At 38.4% G+C, this 26,751-nt stretch overlaps 1 protein-coding gene across 2 annotated transcripts in view; it reads left to right on the top strand.

Moving 5' to 3' along the window:
• ST8SIA6 (ST8 alpha-N-acetyl-neuraminide alpha-2,8-sialyltransferase 6) overlaps positions 1 to 25,434 on the top strand; it is a 170,035-nt gene extending 144,601 nt beyond the window's left edge. For both annotated transcript variants that reach the window (XM_051820615.2, XM_002717418.5), the window contains exons 5-8: positions 7,538 to 7,682; positions 12,070 to 12,182; positions 14,928 to 15,020; positions 17,258 to 25,434. In XM_051820615.2, coding sequence (XP_051676575.1) covers positions 7,538 to 7,682; positions 12,070 to 12,182; positions 14,928 to 15,020; positions 17,258 to 17,726 — 820 coding nt within the window. In that variant the 3' untranslated portion in view covers positions 17,727 to 25,434. The remainder of the gene's footprint in view (positions 1 to 7,537; positions 7,683 to 12,069; positions 12,183 to 14,927; positions 15,021 to 17,257) is intronic.
• Positions 25,435 to 26,751: the final 1,317 nt, after the last annotated feature.

The raw sequence follows: 26,751 nt of genomic DNA, 5'->3' as shown, positions 1-26,751 counted from the left end.
GTTGAAATAGAGGAATTGCTTCCAAACTTATTCTATGAGGCCAGCATTACCTTAATTCCAAAACCAGAGAAAAATACAACCAAAAAAGAGAGAACTATGGACCAATATCCTTGATGAATATAGATGCAAAAATCCTCAAGAAAATATTAGTTAATCAAATGCAGCAACACATCAAAAAGATCATTCACCTGACCAAGTGAGATTTATCTCAGGAATGAAGGAATGATTCAACATATACAAAGCAATAAACATGATACATCACATCAATGAAATGAAGGATAAAAACCATATGATTATCTTAATAGACTCAAGAAAGCATTTGACAAAATACAATATCCTTTCTTGATAAAAATCTTTAAAAATTGGGTATAGAAGGAACATACCTCCACACAATAAAGGCAATATATGACAAACCTACAGCCAGCATCATATTGAATGGGGAAAAATTGGAAGCATTTTCACTAAGATCTGGAATCAAATAAGAATGCCCACTATTACAACTATTATTTAATATAGTTCTGGAAGATTTAGCCAGATCCATTAGGCAAGAAAAAGAAATCAAAGTGACACATATTGGAAGGCAGGAAGTCAGATTATCACTGTTTGCAGATGACACATTGTTTATACAGGAGAAACAAAAGACTCCAGTAAGGAACTATTAAAACTCATAAGATAATTTGGCAAAGTGGCTATAAAATCACATAAAAAAATCAATAACATTCTTATGCATTAACATTGCTGTGTCTGAGAAAACTTGTAAGATCAGTCCTATTCACAATAGCTACAAAAAATTTATATACCTTGAGATAAATTAAAAACATCAATGAAATAGAAGACACAAAAAATGGAAAAGTCTTCCATGTTCATGAATTGAAAGAATTAATGTCACCAAAATAGCTGTACTACCCGAAGCAATTTACAGATTCAATGTGACCCTAATCAGAATAACAAGGACGTTCTTCACAGATCTAGAAAAAAAAAAAAGCTCTAAAACACAAAAACTTCAAATAACCAAAGAAATCTTCAACAATAAAAACAAAGCTAGAGGCATCACAATAGCAGATTTTAAGGCATACTGCAGGGCTGTTACAATCAAAACAGCCTGATAATGGCACAGAAGTAGACATGAAGACCCCTGAAAGAGGATAGAAACCCCGGAGATTCATCCATGCATCTACAACCAGCTAATCTTTGACAGATGAATTAAAGCATTCCTGAAAGAAGGACATTCTCTTCAACAAATGGTTTGAGAAAATTCTGTCTCTGCATGCACTGGTTTTAAACAAGACCCCTATCTTAACACCCTATACAGAAATCAACTCACAATGCATCAAGGATCTAAACTTAAGACTTAAAACCATCAAATTACTAGAGGAAAACATAGGGGGAATGCTGCAAGACATTGACCTAAGTCAGGACTTCTTGGATAAGACCCCAGAAGCACAGGCAATAAAAACAAAAATAGACAAATGGAATTACATCAAGCTAAGAAGCTTTTGCACACTGAAGGAAATAGTTAACCAAACGAAGGGCCATTTGATAGAATGAGAGCAAATATTTGCAAACTATGGATCTGATGAAGGATAAATACCAAAATACATAAGGAGCTCAAGAAACTTAACAACAAAACATACAATCCGATTAAAAAATGGGCAAATGGAGCCAGCGCTGTGGTGCAGTGGGTTAATGCCCTGGCCTGCAGTGCCAGCATCCCATATGGGTGCCAGTTCCAGACCCAGCTGCTCTACTTCTGATTCAGCTCTCTGCTGTGGCCTGGGAAAGCAGTAGAAGATGGCCCAAGTCCTTGGGCCCCTGCACCCATGTGGGAGACCTGGAAGAAGCTCCTGGCTCCTGGCTTCAGAGGGCCAACTGGGGAGCGAACCAGTGGATGGAAGACTTTCTCTCTCTCTCTCTCTCTCTCTCTCTCTCTCTCTCTCTCTGTCTCTCTGCCTCCCCTCTCTCTGGGTAACTCTGATTTTCAAATAAATAAATAAATCTTTACCCCCCCCCCCCAAAAAAAGGGGCAAAGGATATCAACAGGCATTTTTCAAGGGATGAAATAGAAATGGACAACAGACAAATGAAAAAATTCTCAGGATTACTAACCATCTGGGAAATGCAAATTAAAACCACAATGAGATATCACCTTACCCCAGTTAGAATGGCTGTTATCCAAAAATCAAGAAATATGTGTTATCTCAAAAACTAAAACAAAACAAAACCACACACACACACACAAACAAAGGGAGAGGGAAGGAGGGTGTGACTGAAAGAGAAAGGGAATATCGTTATGTTCTTAAAGTTGTATCTACAAAGCACATTGAGTTTGTTTAAAAAGTAAAAAAAAAAAAAAAAATGATGATGTAAAGAAAAAGGTACCCTAACACACTGTTGGTAGGAATACAAATGGTTACACTCATTATGGAACACAGTATGGGAATTTCACAGAAAAATAAAAATAGATGTGCCATACTAGCCAACTATCCTGCCCCTGGGAATATATCCAAAGGAAATGAAATCAGCATATGAAAGAGTTACCTGCCCTCCCATGTTTACAGCAGCTCAGTTCAAATAGCTAAGGTGTGGAATCAACCTAGATGTCCATCAGCTGAGGATTGGATAAAGTAAATGTGGTATATATACATGGTGGATTGTTACTCAGGCAGAAAAAAGAATGAAATCCTGATGTATGTAACAAAATGCTTGCAACTGGAGATCATTATGCTCATAGGGCAGACCCAAAAAGATAAATACTGAATGTTTTCTCTTGTTTGTTGTAGTTAGTATGTAGAGAGACTGTAAAAATTGTGTTTACATCATATAATTTGGTATATGGTTATAAATATTGCTTCACTGAATCATTATGTGTGGAAGACAATAGGCTGGCTGGCGCCGTGGCTCACTTGGCTAATCCTCCGCCTGCGGCACCAGCACCCTGGGTTCTAGTCCCGGTTGGGGCGCTGGATTCTGTCCCGGTTGCTCCTCTTCCAGTCCAGCTCTCTGCTGTGGCCCAGGAAGGCAGTGGAGGATGGCCCAAGTGCTTGGGTCCCTGCAACCACATGGGAGACCAGGAGGAAGCACCTGGCTCCTGGCTTCGGATCGGCGCAGCACGCCGGCCGTGGTAGCCATTAGGGGAGTGAACCAACGGAAGGAAGACCTTTTTCTCTGTCTCTCTCTCTCTCTCACTGTCTGTAACTCTCTCTCTGTCTCTCTCTCACTGTCTAACTTTGCCTAGCAAAAACAACAACAACAACACAACAGGCTCTTCTTTTTTATGTTAAAAAAAATGGAGAGGGGCTGAAGAGTGAGGACTCTTGGGATGCCAGTAATGTGTTCTTAATCTGGATGCCGGTTATGAGTATGATCAGAGGACCAAACACTCATTCATCTGTACACTTGTGTTCATTTCTTGATATGTATACTGTATTTCAATAAAATGCTAAAATAAATAAATAAAAAGGCAATGCAGCTGGGACTTGACCTTTGTGACCATTTCAGGTGGCAGCTTACCCACTGCACTGAAACACTGATCCCCACCCCTGTTTGTATTTTTTCTGTGAAAATATGTCTTTGTTGATATGAAAGTTTAAAATCTTTTAAATTTAAATACTGTTATAAAGTAAAATTATCAGTGTGTTTAAAGTTTAGAAACTTAAGATCAATAACTTTTTACTCAGCTTAACTAACTTCAAATTCAGATCCAAATTTTTCCTATTTTGAAATAAAATTAACTTGTGATAAAAAGAAAAACAAAAAGAACATGTCTTTATCATTCTGCAACTGAAGATGAAGACTTTAAATTCCTGTTAGTCTGTGACTACAGGAATGTTTCAGAAATGACATTTTAGGTTACAATGTTGGTGTTTTGAGAGATGATTATGAGCAATTAGGTGTTATAGCGACACAACAGAGTGCTGCTCCAGAGAGAAGCAGGAAGTGGAACATTAATCCCCTCTGCTCATTCATACAGTCATGTATATGAGCCACAGAAACATTTATGCTGAGTGACAGCAGTCTTAACAAGCAGATACGCTACATGATTCTACTCTATTCTAGAATAGCCAAAATTAATCAGTGGTGAAAAATAAACACCAAAGTCGTTGCCTAAGGAGCCGGGCTGGTTGGAGGTATTTAGAGGTATAGTGTACTGAGACCTGCACCTTGAATTGCAACAACTGCTACACTGGGACTGATGGACGGGTACACAGTAGGGCAGATACAGTGTCAAGTTCATTGTCAGCTTCAGCTGGTGGTTAGACAAGTGCTTATCTCAACTTTTCTATAGGTTTGAAATTTTTATCATATTTAGAAAACATAATTTCAGATGAAAATCACTACAGAAAAGACACTAAGGGGAACTCTGGTTAGTGTTTTCTTTAATATAATTTTTTAAAGATTTATTTATTTATTTGAAAGGCAGAGTTACAGAGAAAGGAGAAGAGACAGAGAGAAATATTCCATCTGCTTATTCAGTACCCAAATGGCCTTAATGGCTGGGCCTGGGATGAGCAGAAGCCAGGAACCAGGACTTTTTTCTGGGATTCCCACATGGTTATTGGGGCCCAAATACTTGAGCCATCCCTCTGCTGCTTTTCCCAGGCCACTAGCAGGGAGTTGGCTTGGAATTGGGGCAGCTGGGATACGAACTGGTACCCATACAGGATGCTAGCATTGCAGGCCGAGGCTTTACCTGCTACACCACAATGCTGGCCCCAATACAAGCTTCTTGAAAGCACTGAATATCCTTATAGATATTAAGTCTCTTGTCACAGGTACATGAGTTTTTTATATTGTCTTCTCAAAATGTTGAATTAAAGAAACATTTTAAGTTATAAACACACATGAATTTCTGGATTTGTAATATATAAATTTTTCTCAAATTAAATTTATAATTAAAACCAACCTAGCATCATGTTTTTGAGTACATATCATTTCATTTTCATTTCTTACTTTTGCTAATCTCTGTGGATTAGCTTTTGGAAGCTTCTAAAATACAATGAGAAATAATAAGCAGGTGACAACTCAGGAAATAAGTTAAATGATCAGAAATAGTGAAAAGCTTGATTTGGGGGTGCAAATAATGTGACCCTGACTTTTCTCCCTGAGAATTATTGACATTCAGAAAGACTGCTTTTAAAGTGACCATGACAAATTAGAGGTATGCATTTGTTCAAAGGGACAAAATTCAGTAGGGACACGTACAAAAGTGTTTTTCAGGACTAAGATCCAATAATTAAATTGTGGAAAGAGAAAAAAACAGCCATAAGAAATTTAACCAGAGCCAGCTTCCTTTTCCTATGATTTGATCTAACTTGAATACATGTTTTTAAGTAATATGGACAAATAAGTCAAGAATTAATGAACAAAATTACTAATACACTGAAAAACTGGTTCTTTGAGAAGAAAAGAGGAAATTTTGTAAATTCTTCGCTACTGAAAAGGTTACAGTTTTGCTTGATTATCATTTTGTATTACACGAAGCACTTCTATGAGGAAGTTCTATGAAAAAGTAACAAGCCAAGTGGATTTAACAGACAGTTCAGTTGTATGAATGGAAGACTTTCTTGACCTTGAGGTTGGCTAAGCCCTGGAATATTTATCAAGAGACTCTGTGGAATCTATGTCCTGGACAAAACATACAAGCAAACATCAGTTCTGAGTAGCTCTAAATTCACCTGCAAGGGTTCGAGGGCTAACTTGGATGATCCCTGAAAGCACCTCCTGGCCTGCATTCTAATAACAATGCTTCACATCACAGTAATAGTTTTGAAATATGACTTGGTACTAATTTACACTTTTGTGGGCTTTCTGTAAGGAATGACAGCTTTAAGTTTGCTTCACTTAAACATTCATTGTATTGGGCTGGCATTGAGGCATAGCAGATAAAGCCGCCATCTGCAACACAGACATCTCATAAGGTGCTGGTTCTAGACCTGAATACTCCATGTCCAATCCAGCCCCCCGCTAATGTGCCTGGGAAAGCAGTGGAAGATGGCCCAAGTTCTTGGGCCCCTGCTAGCCACGTGGGAGACCTAAATGAAGCTCCCGGCTCCTGGCTTTAGCTTGGTCCATCCCTGGCCATTGCGGCTGTTTAGTGAGTGAACCAAGTAAATGGAAGATCTCTCTCTGTGTGTCTCTCCCTCTTTCTCTCTCTGTAACTCTGCCTTTCAAATAAATAAATCTTTAAAAATTTATTGTGTTATATGATTCTTTTTGGGAACCTGTCATAGTGCTTTGATGACTTTCATGCTATTGTTAACTAAATTTCTGTATAATTATTATAAGTTAAGTATATAGTCACAACTCCTTTTCCTGCAGGAATTTGTGTTTCAAGACCTGCACTGGATGCCTGAAACCACAGATAACACCAAACCATATCTATATTATGTATTTTCCTGAACATATATAACCTGTGGAAAAGTTTAATTTCTAAATTAGATAAGAGATTAGCAACAATAAAATAGAACAATTAAAGTAATGCCCTGTACTAATAGTTATGTGAATGTGCTGTCTCTCTCAAAAGAGTCAAGATAAATATTAATATTTTCAATGGATAACCTGAACCAAAAAAAGGGAAGCCATGGATTGAAGGGAGACTATTGTAAAGTATTCTCTTATTTTTCTCTTTAGTGTTTAACGATATCATCAGCAGGACTGGAGTTGTGGTGCTGGGAGTTCAGTCTGCATGCAAAGCTGGCATCCCACATGAGTGTCAGTTTAGTCCCAGCTGTTCCACTTCCAACCTAGCTCCCTGCTGTTGCACATGGGAGAACAGCAGAAGATAGTGCAAGTACTTGGGTTCCTGCCCCCCACGTGGGAGACCTGGCTAGAGTTCCAGGCTCCTGGCTTCAGCCTGGTCCAGACCTAACCATTATGGTCATTTGGGATGTGAACCAACAAATAAAGATGTGTGTGTGTGTGTGTGTGTGTGTGTCTCCCCCCTCTCTCTAATTCTGCCTTTAAAGTAAATAAATAAATTCTATTTTTTAAAGGAAACAAGCTAAAACAGTATCATTAGATGGCAACTTATATATATGAAACTACTGAATTCACAGGTACTTTCTATACTTATACTACTTCCTGAGTATAAGGATATTTAACAAGCTTTGCCATTTTACCCTATAAGCCACCATCCTACCATCCAGAGCTAGTTAACTGAGTTAACAGTGTCATCTTTGTGAGTAATTTATCTTCTTTTTGAAAGTCAATGACAAAAGCCAGTCCAACTCTCTGCTGTGGCCCAAGAGTGCAGTAGAGGATGACCCAGGTCCTCGGGCCCTGCACCCACTTGGGAGACCAGGAGAAGCACCAGGCTCCTGGCTTCAGATCAGCATGGTGCGCCGACCACATCGCGCTGGCTGCAGTGGCCATTGGGGGGGTGAACCAACGGAAAAAGGAAGACCTTTCTCTCTGTCTCTCTCTCTCACTGTCCACTCTGCCTGTCAAAAAAAAAATTCCTCTTTTGCATTACCCATCATAGTGTCTGTTTTTGGTTTGTTAATCTTATTCCTTGGTTTACTTTTATTATCCTTTGCAGAGCAAAACTTGCTTCCTGTTGTGATGCCATTCAAAACTTTGTTGTTTCTCAGAATAACACTCCAGTTGGGACTAACATGACTTATGAAGTGGAAAGTAAAAAGGAAATCCCCATTAGACAGAACATTTTCCATATGTTTCCAGAGGTGAGTAAACACGTGGTGTGGGTTGTTTGTGTCACCATTCCAGGTGAACTTCCTCTCCTTTTAAGTTACAGTTTATAATGATGAAGTAATTAATTAATTACAATGTCATGCTCTGCTATGTTATGTTAACCATGGATAAGAGATAGGGGCAAGCATTTGGCACAGCAGTTCCAATGCTACATGGGTTGCACACACCTCCTATTAGAGTGCTGGGAGTTGAATCCTGGATCCTTTTCTGTTTCCAGCTTCTTGCTAATGTGCACTCTGGGAGGCAGCAGGTGATGGCTCAAGTACTGGGGTCCCTACCACACAAGTGAGAGACCTGGGTTGAGTTCCAGGCTCATGGCTTTGGCCTGGCCCAGATATAACTGTGAAAGGCATTTGGGGAGTTAACCAACCAATGGGAGCTTCCTATCTCTGTCTTTCTACCTTCCAAATAAAAGTGAAAGCGAATAAAGAGTTTTTAGTGCAATTTGAATAATCTGTGGCTCTGCAGGGAAGGACATCTATGTCCTAAGTGCTAAGCTCTTCCAGTCTGTGGTCTTCCTGGGTCTTCGCATGAGATGAGGCACTTGGACTTTCTGCATAGAAATTTCTGTGACTTGGGAAGATGAGCAGTTGTTAACTTGGAATAAGATTCTTCGGGTGACTAAATTGATTTCTTCACAAAGAACTGTAGGTTTATAAAGCCTATCTTTGGAAAGTAAGTATGCAAGAATCTGTGGTCAATAAACATAACCTCCAGGAGATGGAGATTTTTGCCTGCTGTGTTCATTGAGGTACTCCAAGCTTGAAGAATATTCCTAGTACATGTAGGCACTCACTAAAGATTTGTTGAACAAATGAGTAATATGGTATACCACCACTCAACACGGTGAGAAAACAACTTGTAGGCAGTTTATCAACTGTAGGACGTTAGATTCTTACATTTAATGCTGTTTTGTTGCTTGTGTAAGTTGCTCCAATTTTTTAATAAAGAGTATTTGTTTATTTTACTTGAAAGGCAGAGAGACAGAGAGAAAGACAGCCAGAGATCTTCCATATATGGGGTCTCCCTGCAAATGCACACAACAGCCAAAACTGGACAGTCTGAGGCCAGGAGCCCAGAATGGGTCTCCCATTTGAGGGGCAGGGCAGGGATGCTGGGTCAGTTGGGGACGATGCCTAACAACTTGAGCCATCACCTGCTGCCTCGCAGAGTGTTTGTTAGCAAGAAACTGGGGTTGGGAGTAGAGCCAGGATTCCAGCGCAGTCACTCTAATATGGAATGTAGGTGGCCCAAGCAGTATTTTAAACACTGTATCAAATACCTGCCCCATTTTATATTAAAATGTAGAGGAAGAATATTTGCTGAGGATAAATGAGAAATAAATAGCAAATGATAATGAAAGCTACTGCAAATTTTCTAAAAGAAAAGAAAGATAAAAATAATTGTTAAAAATCAAGTTAAGAGTAGAGAAAATTAATAAAGACAAAATTGGATTCTTTGAAGTGAACAACAAAGTAAATGCAATTTATTATGGGTAATTGTACTTCAGTGAAGTTTGTTTAAGACAACAAGAGCTCATAAAGCATTGTCATGATGCACTGAAATTATCAATAATTGAAAAGACAAGAAAGAAAGAATATTTCTACTCCCTATCAAGGAAGGTCTTGGAGTTCCTAAAATGAACAACTCTTTCACCATGCAGGTTTTGTTAGTGGTTGCCTGGCTTGCAGCTGAGTAGCCCCAGCTGGTTTGTCTCTCATTTGGCACCTTGAAAGGAATATAAAGTTGATAAATTTGTGCATGATTAACAATTGCATCCACTTTTCCAAATGTATGTGAAATTTTTAAAATTGGGAAGAGAAAATATAGAAGTCAGTTCAGTAACAATTGTAAAACTAGGTCATTTCCGTGTGTGTGTGTGTGTGTGTGTGTGTGTGAGTGTAGCTTCAACATTAACCTTCCAGGGATGGGCTTGTGGAGCTGATCTCTGTCCCACCTGATTTCCCACAGCCTGCCCTGTTCTCTGTCCTGCTCGCAGGTCCCCAGAACTGCTAGACATGTAGCAGATCACAATAAAAGCTCTTAATTAACTGTGTGTGAAGTAACTTCCTCCAGAAACTTTGCTGATTTCTTAAAAGGGAAAATTTTTCAACCAGAGTGAGCAATGAGCAGGCAGTTGAGCCGTGCAAATTTGCATTTTCTTCAGAGGTTTATTTTAGGGAATGTCGAGGTTTATAATTTATTTAAACTCCTACTGAACATGAGATCCCAAAACATATGGATGTTTTCCCCCCTTTGACCAAGAAACCAGAGAAAAGCATTCCTTATTCTGCGTGCTTAATTTGAGATATGTCTCCCTCAGTAATCTTTTCTATTGGGCCATAAAGAGCATATTTGCATTTTTGCATTCTACCTTATCTATAAAATGCAGAACTTATTGTGGTGCCGTTTAGAAAACACTGTCTGGAGACATCTTGAGCTAGAAATTCAGCCACATGAAATAATCGAAGGTATCTGGGAACCATTCATCTGAGACCCAGGCCCCCTGCTAGGCATTGGTAAGAGAAATAAAGCACATAATTAACATTTTACTTCACTGGTGACTGAGAAACTGCCCTATATTGTGGATAAGAGCATGTTCTGTGGAGTCCTGGGGTTCACATCCCAACCCTGCCACTTTCTAGCTATTACGGGCACTCATGCCTCCATTTCCCCATCTGTAAAATGCTCAGAGGGTTGTAGTGTGGGTTAAATGTGCTAGGAAGTTATGTACTTGGAACAGTGGCTTTCACATAACGAGCACAATATGACTGAAGTTCGGGAGTCCACCCTCTCAAGAGAGAAACACTGACACAGAGTCCTCTTTGCTTTGGGGGCATCTCCCAGGTGCAGCCTCCAGAGCAGGTCAGGGTTCAGGGTCTGCCACCTCTCTGGGCTACTCAGAACCATGGCATCCCAGGCTGTTGCCTGTGGCGCCGAGGGACTGTCACTGGGGGAGGAATGTGCCTTGCCTTTGTAGTCTTTGCCAACCCCAGTGATACAAATACTCTTACCCTGGCAGAGTTCAAGTTCCCAGTAGTTTTACTACCAGCTCACAGAATTCCTGAATAGCACCTAGGGGACCTTTGCAATCTTGAGCGAGCCAGCTCCAGCTCGTTCCTGGGGTGACACCAGGGTGGCCCACTGTACCACCATGTATACTGAACTGTGCTAAATGTAAGGAGCATGATGAGGGGAAATTCAGTCTAAGATGTACCATCTCTGTCCTTCAGGATTTACATTCTAATTCTAGAAACGAAACAGGTGAGTCAGGACCTCATCTGTGTGGAGCACGAGCCAGCAACCTCGCTGCTGGCTCAAGGTCATGTTATTACTTCAGGGAAAGTGACCAGAATAGGGAAAAGTGCACTATTGATTTGCAAAGTTATGTTTCAAATGGTGGAGGGCTCAGGGAGAGTGCGAAACCTTTTGGGCATGCGCAAGTTGAGTCTTAAGAGGAAATGAAAAGGATTCAGATCTTAGAAATGAATATGAAGAATGTCAGCGCTGACTCGGGAGCTCTCCCTGGAGCGCCCTGGCTGGTCATTTGTAGAGGCAGTAAGCATAAATCCAAGGCCATTACCAAGCACAGGAAACTTTTACCTAATTAAGTATTAATTTATGCCTTAGAAGACTTAATGCCACTTTCTAATTTCTTTATTTTTTTGCTAAAAATGTCCCTTTTTGTCAGAGAGACAGAGTGTAGGATTTTTGTGTTCTCACTTTGTTACCTAATTATGTAACATAAAATACAGTGTAATTTGCATACAGATGTATTTTGTATTATTATATTATATTCTGTGTTATATGGTGTCTGCTCATCTCAAGAGAAATAAACCAGGTTTGCATGAAGATCTTTATTATAAGTCACAGAAAGTTGGTCAGCATGCTGTGTGGCTTTTTCTTTTTCAAATGCTGCTTTCAGGACTGGTGGTGTGGTACAGCGGGTAAAGCTGCTAGTATCCCATATGGGTGCTGGTTTGAATCCTAGCTGCTCCACTTCCAATCCAGCTTCCTGCTAATGTGCCTGGGAAAGCAGTGGAAGATGGCTCAAGTGCTTGGGCCCCTGCTACCCACATGGGAGACCTGGATGGAGTTCCAGGCTCCTGGCTTCAGCCTGGCTCAACTCTGGCTATTGCAGCATTTTGGGAAGTGAAATAGCAGGTGGAAGACATTTCTCTTGCTCTGTTGCACTGCCTTTTAAATGAATAAATAAATATTTTTAAAAAGAGATGCTACTTTCATTTCTTCTTCTGACTCTTTTTCTTGCCCTTAGCACATATAAAAAGTTAAGTCCTGGAATTAAGATAATGATATTAGTGGCTCTAAAACAAATGGTGTTTCATTTTCTCCTGCTAGTCCCAGCCTTTTGTGGAGTACCCTTACAATCAGTGTGCCGTGGTTGGAAATGGGGGCATTCTGAACAGGTCTCACTGCGGAGCTGAAATTGATAAGTCCGACTTTGTTTTTAGGTAAGATGCATCAAATCGGTTTCTTGGAAGCAAAATGTCAGTTGCACATTTTAAAGGGATGGTGTAAAGATACCCTGGGTACACTTCGACCCTTGAGCTGCATTGCTGAAGTCTTCTAATGCCAATGAAGTGTTATTTGGCTCACGAGTTCCTCAGAGTAATGAAACCTTAGAGATAAAAGTGTGCTATCGTCATCTGTCAGGGAGCTCTGGGTGAAATCAGGGGGAAAGAAGGATTGGGACTACAGGACTTGTCAGAGCCTTCAGAATGTTAATAGGGACGTTGTCGCAGGCTTCCTGCCCTTGAAGACCCTTTTCCTTACGCAGCATGTCAAGGAAGATTTGTTTTCTCTGATAATGCTTGGGGAAATGCTAATCGAGGCATTCCCGGCTGTGCAGCACCACTGTTTTATGGCTTGAAATAATAATAATAATAAAAGAGCACAGCTTCTGAATCCCTGTCTTTTAAAACACTTTCTCTTCCAGTACCAGCTAGCCTGCAAACTTAGAAGCAGAATGATTTCTGCGTCTGTCGTACACTAATACGCCATGCTACAAGCACCTCCACTTTCAGAATCCAACAGAAAGATGATTGATCCATCCTCAGATGGATTTCAGTTGAAACACACCTTTTAAAAGAGCAAGGAGAAATCTTTTTCTTCCTGTTTTAGGACTGATTTCATACATCAGAGGAGATCCTTTGATCCTTATTGATTTATTTAGCAAATAAAAAGAAAACATGATTTTCAATAAACAGCTCCCCCTTATTTTAATCCCATGTTGAATCTCCATACTGAAGTTAATAATGGAGCAATAAACCTGACTGTCCAGCAATTATTGAGTAGTGTTTATGTTTAATGTTAAAATGGGTAATATCTGATTGGGTTAGCCATTTTGTTCAAATACTTAGTGTAAAAAGCCATAATAAAGATAAATAATTCTTCATGGAATCGACTTTTTATAGACTTAAAATCCTAAGGCATCTGTGATGTTATACCTAAACATTTATTTTACTTTATAGCAAGCATCAAATATACAAGTTTAGGTTTAAAACCTAAAAAAAATCTTGGCAGATATTTAATGTATAACTCAAATAAGCACATAGGTTTCTAAATTCTGTATTTTTCTGAATACTGTATAGAGTTCCCTCTGAAGTTTAGCCATTTGAACTGAAAGGCAAAGTGAGGACTAGACATAATCGGTGTCATTAAAACTTTTTTTTTTATTCTTGGGTGTATTTTGGCTGTACATATTGATAGATTATAAAACAATCTGGAAGCTGCATATTTTTTTCATTTCAAAAGATTAGGAGCTACAAATTAAGTGTATAGGCACAAAATAGGCTATAGCTACACTGGTGTGTATGAATATCACCCAGTATTTTCCCTAGGAATGTATAATGAAAATTGTTTTGATTCTTCAAAAGATTATGTGACAGTTCTAGAAAGATTTGTTACAGGAGGATAGTTAATGAGGTCTTTTCTATGGCCTAGTATCTATGATTAGTATTTCTTTCCCCAAGTGCCAGTATTTGTTTTCTGATATATCTTTTATATCAATTTGGAAGATGTAGGCTTCATTTATTCATATGTTTCATAGGGCATGGAACAGAATATTTCAACCTGAGTCATACTGCAGATCATGGCAACTTTAGACAGCCTTCCTTAGGAAGCATTCAATGAGCTCTTTTTTTTTTTTTTTTTTTTTTAATTTTTGACAGGCAGAGTGGACAGTGAGAGAGAGACAGAGAGAGAAAGGTCTTCCTTTGCCGTTGGTTCACCCTCCAATGGCCGCCGCTGCAGCCGGCGCACCGCGCTGATCCGAAGGCAGGAGCCAGGATCCAGGTGCTTTTCCTGGTCTCCCATGGGGTTCAGGGCCCAAGCACCTGGGCCATCCTCCACTGCACTCCCTGGCCATAGCAGAGAGCTGGCCTGGAAGAGGGGCAACCGGGACAGAATCCGGCGCCCCGACCGGGACTAGAACCCGGTGTGCCGGCGCCGCAAGGTGGAGGATTAGCCTATTGAGCCACGGCGCCGGCCCCAATGAGCTCTTTTTTATGCTTAGCTCTTTAGAGAGTCTATTTGAAATTCTGTGAATGACATTTAGGGAGTCATAGTCAACTTTACCTTTTTTGTGATGGGAATATAATGATTCAAACTTAGAATTCTTAATTTGTGTAACAATTTAAAAACAAATTAGTACTCAAAGAAGGATGAGAACATCCATAATGAAAACATTAGTATACGAACATTGCTTTTTATTTATTAAAAAGTAATTTGATAGCAAAAAGCTCCATATGGGAATCAAAAGATTTTGATTTTTTAATGTAGTCCTTGCCTCTGGCAGCCTCTATCACCAAAGTCACAGAGCCTCAATTTTTACATCTGTAAATTGCTGTCATACCACTGTGGGAATATGATCCATATAAATAACAATTTTCATAAAAGGATTGGGATTCTTCAAAAGCTTAGCTAGGTAAAATTATCGGTTTTGTTTCTCATGCTAATAAAAATCAATATCAATATCGAAAGCACTTATCAAATTACATTACATTTTGTGTAATATTCAGATGCCAGTAAAGGCTTTAGTACTAATTAGTTTTAAACAGAAATTGGATGGTATCTGAGCATCTGTTAACACCAGTGATTTCCTCTGATATAAGGACAACTACATGCATGTGTGTTTGTCTACAGTTTTGCTATTTTTATAAGTTTTTTTTTTAAATAGTCTCCCTTCCAAATTACAGGTGTAACCTCCCTCCAACCACAGGAAATGTTAGTAAAGATGTCGGCAGTAAAACAAATCTTGTGACTGTGAATCCCAGTATCATAACGCTAAAGTAAGTACCTCCAAGTTATATAATTGTTCACAAAATGTTTTCATTGTCTTAAGATGTTTCTCATTCTAAGTGCTAATCTTGTTTCTGAGACTGTGCATTACAGCTGGAATGGATTTTTTGGGAAATATCTAAGAATACATTTGCAAATTTTGACATTCTATCAAGGTTGTGGTTCCTAAGAGGTATGACTCAGTTGTACTTCTAGTGTCGTAAGCTCAATGCTTCTAATCAAATGAAAATTTATTTACCTCTTCATCTTTTTTTAACAATAGTGAAATTACTTTTTTCCCGTTTGCTTTTAGAGTTTGAGCATTACTCTCATCTCAGCAGCACTTTTTTGAGAAAAGTTGATCTATTTAGAGATTTCTGAGAGCAAGCCCCAGGACAACCTGACAAAAGACAGTGTTCACTTTGGATAGTTTATTACTCAAAAATAATTTCCCTGTTTCTTTTCTACAGTAGAACTTCTATAAAATGTTGGCTGGTTCATCTTATACATAGTTTTACTCCATTGTTTTATCAAAAGTGACCAATAATCATTATTAATAGAATATGCCCCTCCAAATAGTTCTGTCATCTCTTGAGGAAAAAATAAAGTATTGTAGCTGCCTTCTGGAGCGTGACTTTCTAAACATTCACAATTAGGCTTACAAGACTAGGGAGTGAGATAGCTTTTAAACCACATACAATGCATGGGGGAAAGTTTTTAAAATAATATATATAATTTTCATAGAGATATTTTAGATTTTCTAGAGGAAACTTCTATTTTATAAATAAATGTATACAAAATGTGCACAAATCACAAGTGTATAGCTCAATGAATTTTTTCAATGTGTGAAACATATGTGCTGTGCTCAAAAAACAAAATTTCATTGCAAATGTGGAAGGTGTTAGAGCATCAGAGAGCAACTTTAGAAAAACAAATCACTGAGTTGGAATATAAAATAATATGAGGAATGTCTGTCTAGACAGAATGGGAGAAAATATTTGCAAATTATACATCTGGTAAGGGGTTGATTTCCAGGATATAGAAGGAGCTCAAGAAACTCAACCACAAAACAAGCAACCCAGTTATGATATGGGCGAAGGATATGAACAGACATCTTTCAAAGGATGAAATACAAATGGCCAGCAGATGGGTGAAAAGATGTTCAGGAGCACTAACCATCAGGGAAATGCAAATAAAAACTACAGTGAGGTTTTACCTCACCCCAGTTAGAATGCTATCATCCAAAAGTCAAAAAAATAACAAATGCTGATGAGGATTTGGGGAAAAGGTACCCCAATACACTATTTTTGGGAATGTAAACTAGTACAACCATTATGGAAGACAGTATGGTGAGTGCACAGAAATCTGGAAACAGATCTACCATATGACCCAGCCATTCCACTCCCAGAAATTTACCCAAAGGAAATGAAATCAGCATATGAAAGGGTGATCTGGACCCTTACGTTTATAGCAGCTCAAACTCACAATAGCTATGATATGGAATCAACCCAGGTGTTCATCAACTGATGACTGGATAGAGAAATTATGATATATATTTACACACACTCTGGAATACTACTCAGCAGTAAAAAAGAATGAAATTTCAACAAAGTGGATGCAACTGGAGACCATTATTCTTAGTGAAATAAGCCATTCCCAAAAAGACTAATACCGTGTTTTCCCTGATCTATGGTAACTAATATACAATGTATAAAAAAGTAATTTATATGAATTAAATTGACATTTTGAGATTTGATTATTGCTTAAAGCCCTTGTCTATACTCTTGAGGAACAGTGGCTTTTCTACCTACTACTTGCTGAATTCTTTATTTAGTAGAGTGTAAACTTGTGATTATAAAGTAAATTGAAAGTATATCATCATAAAAATTAAAAGGAAAAATAAAAGAGGAGGAGAGAGGATGGGAAGTATCATTATGCCCTTAAAACTGTAAATGAATACATGAAATACATGAAATTTGTTCACTTTATATAAATAAAAATTATTTTTTTTAATAAAAAGGAAATAGAAGTCAAAAGCCTTGGTACTCCAAGAAGGGGAGAAAGGTCTATCCCTTGATATTTATGACAGGTTTGTGTGAATGAGTTGTCACTGAGTCTGTGGTTTATCTTTTTTACATGCAGGATATAAATGCTTCCGTTTTTTGACCAGTGGTAAATTCAACCTCGTGATACAAATCTGCTACTTTGATTATTAATATTGTGATTATGATTTTTTAACATTTGGCAGATATGGGAACTTAAAGGAAAAAAAAGCAGTATTTCTGGAAGACATTGCAACCTATGGAGATGCATTCCTCCTTCTGCCTGCATTTTCCTTCAGGGCCAACACTGGCACCTCTTTTAAAGTGTATTTCACACTCAAAGAGTCTAAGGCAAGACAGAAGGTTCTGTTTTTCCATCCCAAGTACCTGAAGCACCTTGCTCTTTTCTGGAGAACTAAAGGTGTGACTGCGTACCGCCTGTCCACTGGCTTGATGATCACCAGCGTGGCGGTGGAGCTGTGTGAGAACGTGAAGCTGTATGGATTCTGGCCCTTCTCCAGAACCGTGGAAGACACGCCTGTCAGCCACCACTACTATGACAACAAGTTGCCCAAACGTGGTTTCCATCAGATGCCCAAAGAATACAGCCAGATCCTCCAACTTCACGTGAAAGGAATCCTCAAACTGCAATTTAGCAAATGTGAAGTAGCCTAAACGAAGCGTCTTAAATGACGATAATTTTAGTGTAAGTCTGTGAGTAATGTTTCCAAACACTAATGTGAGTGGCTACAGGAACAGCCCTGAAACTTGGCTTGACGAAAAGCAACCCCCACAAATCATTCACTCATTTCCATCTTCTGTTTCCTTCCTTGTACGGTGGGGACCTTAGTATCTGACTCATGTAAGTAGTTTATGAGAACTCTTGACAAAGCGTTTGGAATAGTTCTTTGATAATATTTCTGACAGCCATTTCCACCCTCACCAGACATGAAAGGCACGCTGGCTTGGAATACCCTTCTGAAGAGAGCAGCTGAATTGCCAGTGTTCACTGAATGTCTTTCTCTAACAGGCTTCTCTTAAAACAGTATTCTTCCCTTTTTCTTTCTTTTTTTTTTTTTTTTTTAACAGGCAGAGTGGACAGTGAGAGAGACAGAGAGAAAGGTCTTCCTTTGCTGTTGGTTCACTCTCCAATGGCCGCCGCACCGCGCTGATCCGAAGGCAGGAGCCAGGTGCTTCTCCTGGTCTCCCATGGGGTGCAGGGCCCAAGCACTTGGGCCATCCTCCACTGCGCTCCCGGGCCACAGCAGAGAGCTGGCCTGGAAGAAGGGCAACCGGGACAGAATCCGGCGCCCCGACCAGGACTAGAACCCCGTGTGCTGGTGCTGCAAGGCGGAGGATTAGCCTATTGAGCTGCTGCACCGGCCTTGAGTACATACAAGAAAATTGTGTAGGGGGCCTGTACTGTGGCATAGGGGGCTAAGCCTCCACCTGTGGCACTGGCATCTCATATAGATGCCAATTCTAGTCCTGGCTGCTCCTCTTCCAATCCAGCTCTTGGCTTTGGCCTAGGAGAGCAATGGAAGATGGCCCAAGCTCTTGAGCCCCCACACCTGCGTGGAAGACCCAGAAGAAGCTCCTGGCTCCTGGCTTCGGATCAGCCCAGCTCCAGCCATTGTGGCCATTTGGGGAGTGAACCAGTAGATAGAATACCTCTCTCCCTCCCTCCCTCCCTCCTTCCTACTGTCTATAACTCTACCTCTCAAATAAATAAATAAAATAAAAAGAAAATTATGTGGTTAAACAAGAAATCATTGATTATTGAGGAAAGAAATTCTTCTCTCTCTCTTTTTTTAGAGATTTATTTTTATTTATTTGAAAGAGTCACAGAGAGAGGTAGATACAGAGAGAGAGGTCTTCCCTTTGCTGGTTCACTCTCCAAATGGCTGCAATGGCCAGAGCTGAGCTGATCTGAAGCTAGGAGCCAGGAGCTTCTTCCAGGGCTCCCATTGGGTGCAGGAGCCCAAGGACTTAGGCCATCTTCTGCTGCTTTTTCAGGCACATTAGTAGGGAGCTGTATTGGAAGTGGAGCAGCTGGAACAAGAACCAGTGCCCATGTGGGATGCTGGTGCTGCAGACCAGGGCTTTAACCTGCTGTGCCACAGCACCGGCCCCAAAATAATTCTCTTTGCGTGGCAATGTGCCTGTTTCTGATTCCATTCACTTATGATATTAGCAGCAGTGATGTGTTGGTTAGAATTAGGCAACTTTTCCCTTTTTACTTCATTTTTAACATCATTCTTTATAATTTTGTGTTAACTTTCTGCCTCACTCTTGGGCACCTTTCTGTCTCACTAACAGGATCAATTTCAAGGATATGAATCAGTCTTTCTTAACTGCTGTCTTGTTTTTGGGGTAACTCATTCATTTTATTTAAAAAGAAAAAATAATTGCATAACTATTTTCTTGTAGCAGGCCCTGTAGCAGGCTCGGTGAGGGGTAAGGGGGCTGCCTCTGGCAGGAGGAAGCAGATGTGCGAATCATTAACTGCGCTGTGCCAGGGTGAGTGTTAGAGTGACAAAAGTTATGGGTAAAGCCCTGGAAGCCACAGAGGCAGGAATAACCAAGTCTATTTCAGTGGAATTCTTTTTTCAATGTATCTTTTTCACAGAAGTGGTGATTTCTGAATTAAGCCTAGAAAATGAGTAGAGTTTGACCAGATGAACAGCATTAAGTAGAGGGCCTGTTACAGGGTGAAGAGCTGTCCCCTTGATTCTGATCCACCAGAACAAGGGTGTTTTAAGGCAGGACTTGATGTGGGCCCCAGCAACTGCCCCCTGAGGGTACAGTGTGGAGGAAGGTGGCTTGGTCCTACATAGGAAGGCTGTAGGGATTAAAACATAAAAACCTTGCTTCTCACAAGGGAAGATGTATGTTTATGTGACAAATGAGACTCATGATTTAGACTTCTTTATAAAATAAAGCCTGAGTAGATATTATTGACATTTTGATACCACTCCCTTACATTCTGATGATACCTGTTAATACAGGTCACCCCTGCATCTAGTGAATACGTATTTAAGTAAGCAATCACGTTCATGCTTTGTAACTCATCTTGGTACCATTGCAAGAAGACAGGAAATGGGAGTGCAGCAGGCCAGGTCATCACGTCTAAACAATTATAATTAGCATTTCTGAGCTCTGGAGCCAGGTTATTGTTTTCCTGAATGCTCAGTTTGGAGAACACTGTGCTGTAAATTCATTTTGATAAGGTACATTTTTACTTTGATTATAGTTGACGTTTGTGATGTTATGTTTAGTTCATATTTTCATTCAGTATTTTATAACAAATGACACTAATTAGCACCATAAACTGATCATAAGTTCAAATATATTTACCATAAGGAAAATACCTTTTGTTACATAAAGTTTAATTTATTTACTTTCTTTTTGTGGGAGCTGGTAGGTGGCTTTTTCCTATTACTCCTAAAGGATTTACTTAGTTTTACATAATCTGTTAGCATTGGTAATGTTTCTAACACACTACCAGCAATGGATTGTTAAAAATAGATAAATACTGTAGTACTTTATAGCAAATAAAATGTTTCCCTCACATTGCTCTATGGAAAGTAGAAATGTAAACTGTTTCTTTTTATAATATTAGAAATACATGATTGATGAGTACAATAAAATATGCTGAAGTAAATAATTAAATGTGAAATGTGGAGACTATTTTATATGTTATTTTAATAAAATTACATATGATTAGTATAGATAGACTTTACTTAAGTGTTCCCCAGATAACATCCTATTTTAACTTAGAAGTTTTCTATTTTTTTTTATTTTTTTTATTTATTTATTTTTTTTTTTAATTTTTATTTTTGATAGGCAGAGTGGACAGTGAGAGAGAGAGACAGAGAGAAAGGTCTTCCTTTGCCGTTGGTTCACCCTCCAATGGCCGCCGCTGCAGCCGGCGCACCGCGCTGATCCGATGGCAGGAGCCAGGATCCAGGTGCTTTTCCTGGTCTCCCATGGGGTGCAGGGCCCAAGCACCTGGGCCATCCTCCACTGCACTCCCTGGCCATAGCAGAGAGCTGGCCTGGAAGAGGGGCAACCGGGACAGAATCCGGCACCCCGACCGGGACTAGAACCCGGTGTGCTGGCGCCGCAAGGTGGAGGATTAGCCTATTGAGCCACGGCGCCGGCCAACTTAGAAGTTTTCTATAGAATATCAAAACAGGATCTCTGGTGTCACTGATGGGGATTCTAGAAACATTCAGAATTGTAGGAGACCAAGTACCATGATGACAGCCAGATCCCAGGAAAGATTCAGCAGAAAAAATTCAGAGTTTTTATGGAAGAAATTATGGACATTTCCACATTAACAGGTCTGAAGTTTAGCTCTTATTTAATGTCTGTGTTGCCGTCTTAAAAGCACATTGGAAAAATTTATCACAGTCCTACCTACATCACAGTAGGCAAAAGTCTTTGGTCAAGGAGAGATTTCTTGAGAGTGTCACAGGCAGATTTAGCAATGGTAAGCTACAAATCTTACAAGGTGGTATGAATAGTTTCTCTTTTTGTCCTGATCTTGGTGAAAATTTTTGAATAATTCAGACATTACAGAACAAATAGAACTGTGACTTATGTTTTACAGTTTACATAGTTTATATGCTATATTATAAAAATTCATGTTCTGTGCAATTTTTATGTTATATTATGACACTCTACATATGCATTCTTTGTAGTTCTTTCCCAAGCTGTTCTGTAGTAGTTGTGATTTCCTGACAGCTTGGGGTGCTCAGCCATTGTCTGAAGCTTGTTACACTCTCTCACTAGTCATGTGTTATGGAGAGCTATTGGGAGTGAGGTGTGTGTGCCTCATGTACATCACAACATTTTCTTCCTGGTAGCATGACCATCATGTATTCCATTGTGAATTGCCAATAATGCCCTTCAGTTCCAAAATAGAGCATTACCTAGAACTTTCTAAAATATGACAGAATATGAATTTTGACACTACAGAATCTCAGTTATATAAAATGTAAAATATAAATCAAATCTTCTTTTTGTTCTGTAATGGAGAGTTTTCGCAAGTTTTCACCAAGATCAGAATTAAAGAAAAATCCTGAACTCTTCCTTAATATTTCTTGATTAACTACCACCAGGTTTGGCTGTGACATTCTCAAGAAATCTCTGTGTGTAATGTGCATTGCTTAGATGTTTCTGGATGAATTGAATTTGATCTTCTGTTCTTAAAGTTCAAATATATCCATGAGCATTGACAATGGAAAACCTGAACACTTGTGCTAGAGGTTAGTAGATTTTGTTTAGTTAGGATTCTAGCACAGATTGCCACACACTACCAATTTCTAAGGGAAGTGCTGGCTTACTTGATTCTATTATTGTTAATCAATATCACTGGATAATAAAATGGAATAACAGGATTCCAAGTTAATTTTCCATCGAATTGAAGAGTATAGCAGACACATCAATTTAAGTGTACAGTACATAGTGCTGTGTGGTCTCTGTAAAAGACTCTGTGAACAAATGCATAGAATTGACGTTTGCATAATACAATAGTCCTTGAAATCTTTGGTGTTTTTCCCTCCAAACAAAAGGCAAAGGCAAATAGATCATGACTTTCACAAAAGATTTCTCTTTGCATGTAAATTCCAACCCAGTAAGTATTTGGGCTCTCAGCCAGATAATCAGTCAAGGACATCTTTCCATGTATAGAATACTGAATTACACCATAAATCAGACCTGTGTCTTGGCCTAAATTTTTCCTTGCTTTCAAAAATTCAACTTAAGACTCTACCATGTCAAGTAACCTAAATCATTCTATGAATTTTAGCAAACTTTGAAAAGTTAAAATATTTGTGAATAACGGGTCTACTAACATCCTATAAAGCTATAGAAGCATAGTTATGATGTAGTGCATAAAATAGGTATGACATTCAGGACATTTTATATGTATAACATGACAGGAAACACTTCAGTGTACTCATACAATGCTACTGAACAATGAAGGCATTGCAGGAATTTTTCTGTTTTATCTATTGCACTTGACTCGATAAGATTATTTCTTCCTTGTATTTGATCTTAAAAAACCATCTGGAGCCCCGAGGTATGTAAGGTGTCTTGTTTGTTGTGGCTTCAGAAGCCTGACTCCATAGTCATCAGTGTCATCATTACCCTCCTGAGAGTGGATAGGCAGGAATATTTCTCTTTTCTTATCCTAGGTCATAACTCTTCCTGAAGCATTCATCCTTTTACTACGATAAATTGTAAGTGATTTGTAATTTTAAATACTTCACTCTCATATTATGCAGACAGGACAAACTCTTCACTAGATGATATTGGAACACTAGCTCACCATGGAGAAAAATAAATGCCTATATCAGTGCACCAAATAAGAAGTTGGACTCCAGATGTATTGAAGATGGATTAAATAGTCAAATTATAAAGCTAGTAGAAGAAAATTTAGGGGAATTATGTCTAAGATATAAGTGAGGAACGATACTTTTTTTAAAAAATATTTATTTATTTATTTATTTGAAAGGTAGAGAGAGAGAGAGAGCTTCCATCAGCTGGTTCACCCTCCAAATGGCCTCAGTGGCTTCTTCTGGGTCTCCCACATCAGTGAGGGGCCCAAGTACTTGGACCATCCTTTGCTGCTTTCCCAGGCACATTAGCAGGGAGCTGGATCGGAAGTGGAGCCCTGGAACTTGGACTGGTGCCCATATGAGTTGCCAGAGGCACAGGCTGTGACTTTACCCACTATGCCACAACACTGGCCCCAGAACTGTACTTCTTAAATATTACACAGAAATAACTTTCGAAAGAATGAGGTTAAGAAATGAGGGATAAGACTACATTAAAATGAAAGATGTTTAGTCATTGAACAACACTGTAAAGTTATATAGACTGGTAATATACTGGAGTAGCTTTTAGCAAAAAAGCATAAGCATAAAATTAATAATATTTATACAAAGACATTTTAAGGAGCTGCAAATCAACAAGTAAAAGACAGGATCCAAAAATAAAACTGATCAAAGGACAGAATGTGACTTACAAAGGGAAAAACAGAATAACTTTTAAAGATAAGAAATGATGTTCAAACATCTGAAAATTCAACTTAAAGGAAGATGCTAAGCCCTTTGTATTGGCAAAATTTAGTAGCACCATTAGTTACAAGTGTAGATGAAAATGTAAACTGATTTGGCCATTTGAAAAACAAATCTGAAACTACTGAGTTAGTAAAGTTAATTATTTGTTCTTCTTATGGCCAAGACATCCCACTTTTAGATATATGAGCATACTGTAAGAAATTTGTGGAAAATGAAATTAAAAATAGATTTATTTCAGTGCAAAAAAAACTGGAGACTGGTGCATAGCCTTTTCATAATGTACATTTTTCATGAACTTTTTAAAAATATTTTGTATGTCTCAGAGAACCTCATATACAAGTCCACAAAGAGACAAATGCTAAGAAACTTATTATTATTTGTGGTGGTAGGCAGTTGCATACATAGATGTCTATCTTTTAGGGAATCAGTGAGCTAGCTTTAGTGGTTACATAGTGTGAAGTGCAAAACAGCAATTAGAAGCAACTTACTGGATAAATATCGAGAAACAAGAATAGATTCTTAAAATATAGCATAAAGGGAAAAATAAGAGCTATAGCACAATGCCATTTGATTACATTAAAGCATATACATGCACACACACACATGTTTAAGGGCTTATATCAATATAAGAAGGATACCCATTAAGGAGGGAGTAATGGGAGTGGGTTTAAGCAAATCACTGGCACGTAATTCTTATCCTCACATGAAATAGTCCTGCATAAATAAATCTAGTAATGAGACTCAAAATTCTAAGTAACTTATCTAAGATTGCATTATTAAAATAGAGATAACATTCAAGCTCTCGTGTCTGACTCTAAAGCCAGTACTATTTCTATTATGCAGTTATAACGTGAATATTAAAATCAACATCCTTGGATGTAATTGACATAAAATGAACTGCATTATATTTAAAGTGTAAAATCTGAAAAGTTTGAATGTGTATGCGCACATGAAAAAGTCTTCCCAATCAAGATAGCAATGTATAAACTCGTTATCCCAAAATGTTTTCTTGTGCTACTTTGTAAATCCTCTCTCTTACTCTCCTTGGTTCATCCCACCCTTGTTCTCTCAGTCACACCTCGATCTGTTTTTCTATAGACTAGTTCCCATTTTTACACTATAAATTGTTTACCTTTTTAAAAATTTTATATAAATGGAATCATACTGTGTGTATTCATTTTTGTCTTGCTCAACATAATATTAAGATTCTTTTGTGTTGTTTATCAATAGTTCCTTCTTCTATTTGCTGAGAATATTGTTATATGGAAGTACCACAATTTTGTTTATCTGTTCACTGCTGATGTACATTTTTATTTGTCTCCAGTTTTTGGCTATTAAAAATAAAGCTATCGTAAACATTGATCTACATGTCTGTGTGTGAACATTCATTTTCTTAGGACAAATATGTAGGATTTAGAAGCTGATCACATGGTCAGTGTTTGTGTATCGTTTAGAAAAACTACCAGACTGTTTGCCAAATTGGTTACAACATTTCATTTTCCTATCAGAAGTGAAGCCAGTTGGAGTTGCATGATATACTTAACAAAATTTAGTGTGGCCATTCTTTGTAGTTACAGATATTCTATTGGAATGTGGTTGCACCTCGTTGTGATTTTAGCTTGCACTTCCCTTATTATGTTTTCATGTATTATTTGTCTTCTGTATCTCTTCTTTGGTGACGTATCTGTACAAATCCTCTGGCCATTTTTATTTTGATTCTCTGGGTAAAGCAGTGTTACAAGGGTTTCTTATATATTCAGGATACAAATCTGTTGGATATAGGTTTTGCAGCTATTTTCTCTCAATTTGTGGTATGCGATTTCATTTTCTTACTAGTGTCTTAAATAGCAAGAGTTTTTAATTTTACTTCAGCCTAATTTATTGATTTTTAAATATTTTTATAGTTTTGTGTCAAATTTAAGAAATCTTTGCCAAACCTATGCTCACTACAATTTTCTTTTATGTTGTCTTGTGTCTGAAAGGCTTATAGTTTGACACTTACATTTAGGAGTCAATTAATTTTGTGTGTACTTAGGGTGAGAGATATGGGTCAAGGTTCATATTTTACATAAATCTATCCAATTACTTCACTGGAATTTGTTGAGAGATTACCCCCATTGCATTGCTTTTGCATCAGTGTTGAAATAATTCGGTTTACATACGGGCTAATGTATGTGTTTATTTGATTTATTTGTATATTTAATTCATTTATTTGTATATTTTTATGCCAATTTCATGCTATTTTGATGACTTACTCTAGCTTTATCATAAGTCATGAAATAAGATACTGTGAGTACCTCAGTCTCTTTGTTTTTCTAGATTTGGGGATTTTTGTGTTTATGTTTTTGTTTTGGACTGCTCTCAGAGACTTAGTATGAAGTTGGTATTTCCTTCCTCATGTATTTGATAAAATTCACTGGTGGAAATTTGGCTTACAGTTTTCCTTGAGGAAAGATTTTTAATTAGGGCCATTCAAGTAATGTATTTTTTCTTGAGTGAGCCTAGGTAATTTGTATCTTTCAGAGAATTTATCCTCTTTATCTAATTTTTGAAATTTATTATCCCCAGGTTGTTCATAATGTTCTCCTCTCCTCTTACAGTAGAGTCTG

Source organism: Oryctolagus cuniculus, chromosome 13 (assembly GCF_964237555.1).
Source record: "Oryctolagus cuniculus chromosome 13, mOryCun1.1, whole genome shotgun sequence".
NCBI lineage: Eukaryota > Metazoa > Chordata > Mammalia > Lagomorpha > Leporidae > Oryctolagus > Oryctolagus cuniculus.
This window is presented reverse-complemented; position numbering and strand designations above follow the sequence as displayed.